Below are 1,326 nucleotides of genomic sequence, written 5' to 3' on the forward strand. Positions count from 1 at the left end.
ATATGTGTTTCTTAAAATAATAATAGCATTTTAAAATTTATCATACATTAATTGTATTATTACATTTTGTAACAAAATAATTAATTACTACATATTTTAATAACTATATTATTACTATATTATAAATAACACGATGTTATACATATTACGAGAAAAAACGGAATTATTTTTAATTTATACATAATTTATAACTATAAAATAAAAAAAATTCGTAGAATTTCTAAAAATTAAATTATTTCCTATAATGATGATGATATTACGTATGAGTACCAAAAAAAAATTAAACCAAAAAAAAAAGAAAAAATTTATAACTGGAACAATATGAAAAAGAAGAACATTAAAACATTGTTAATATATCATGAACTTTATGGTACGAATAATTTTTTATTTATTTTGGAATAAAACATTTTTTAGCATGTGTAATAAATAGCCGATCGATCCATTTCATAAATTAATAGATACTTTGATACTATTAAAATTGAATTTTGAAATTTTTCATGAATATTCACGAATTATTATATATTATAATATAATATATTTTGTATTTTTTTATTATATATTCCATTATAAAACCGCTAATATAAAGCATTTAATAAATATATGTTACATTATGTTTTTATCTAATACAAAAAAAATTATTTAAACATGTATTTTCACATATAACAAAATAATTGATATTCATATAAATTTAGTTTACATATCTAATCGTTCTGTATTTATCATCCCTTCTGTATATATTGTCTTATGTTCCTTATATAAATCATTTTTTAATGTATCATAATACTTTATAAAAGCATAAATACAATTTATCATTTCATCAATTGATGTTCCATCTTTAACGAATTTATGAAAATTAAGAGTATGTTCCACATTTGTAGATGATAGTGCAACTCCAATATCATGCATTCATTTTTCCCATGTACGGTATTTAATATTTCGATATATAGATTTTCTACTCCTAAAATCATGATAAAGTTAATGTTCATATGTAAATAAATAATCTTCTATATAATATGATAAATTCCTTCATCTATTTTTTCACTTTTGTCATATATGATAATACTCTGAAGAAAAAATATAAAATATAATTAATATAAAAATCAAAATGAATGTCGTATTAATATATAATAATTTATGTATGCAAATATAATACAAAATATATATAGATAATATACATATGTGTTATGTACAAAAATTGATACTTCAAATACAAATATGATTATTATATAGCATTTTATATAAATAAGTTATATTTTAAGTGAAAATTAAAGTTAAAGTAAATATTATAACCATCAGAACTAAATAACTATTATTATATTATGTTTT

General features: G+C 17.8%; 1 protein-coding gene across 1 annotated transcript; it reads right to left on the reverse strand.

Annotated features, from left to right (window-relative positions):
* Positions 1-693: 693 nt before the first annotated feature.
* On the reverse strand, positions 694-906 carry PRSY57_0025000 (putative exported protein; the record flags this gene model as incomplete). Its single annotated transcript, XM_012904968.2, has 1 exon — positions 694-906. The coding sequence occupies one exon, from the start codon at positions 904-906 to the stop codon at positions 694-696; it is 213 nt and encodes a 70-aa protein (XP_012760422.2).
* Between the last annotated feature and the right edge of the window lie 420 nt (positions 907-1,326).

Source organism: Plasmodium reichenowi (assembly GCF_001601855.1).
Source record: "Plasmodium reichenowi strain SY57 chromosome Unknown, whole genome shotgun sequence".
In the NCBI taxonomy this organism is placed as follows: domain Eukaryota; phylum Apicomplexa; class Aconoidasida; order Haemosporida; family Plasmodiidae; genus Plasmodium; species Plasmodium reichenowi.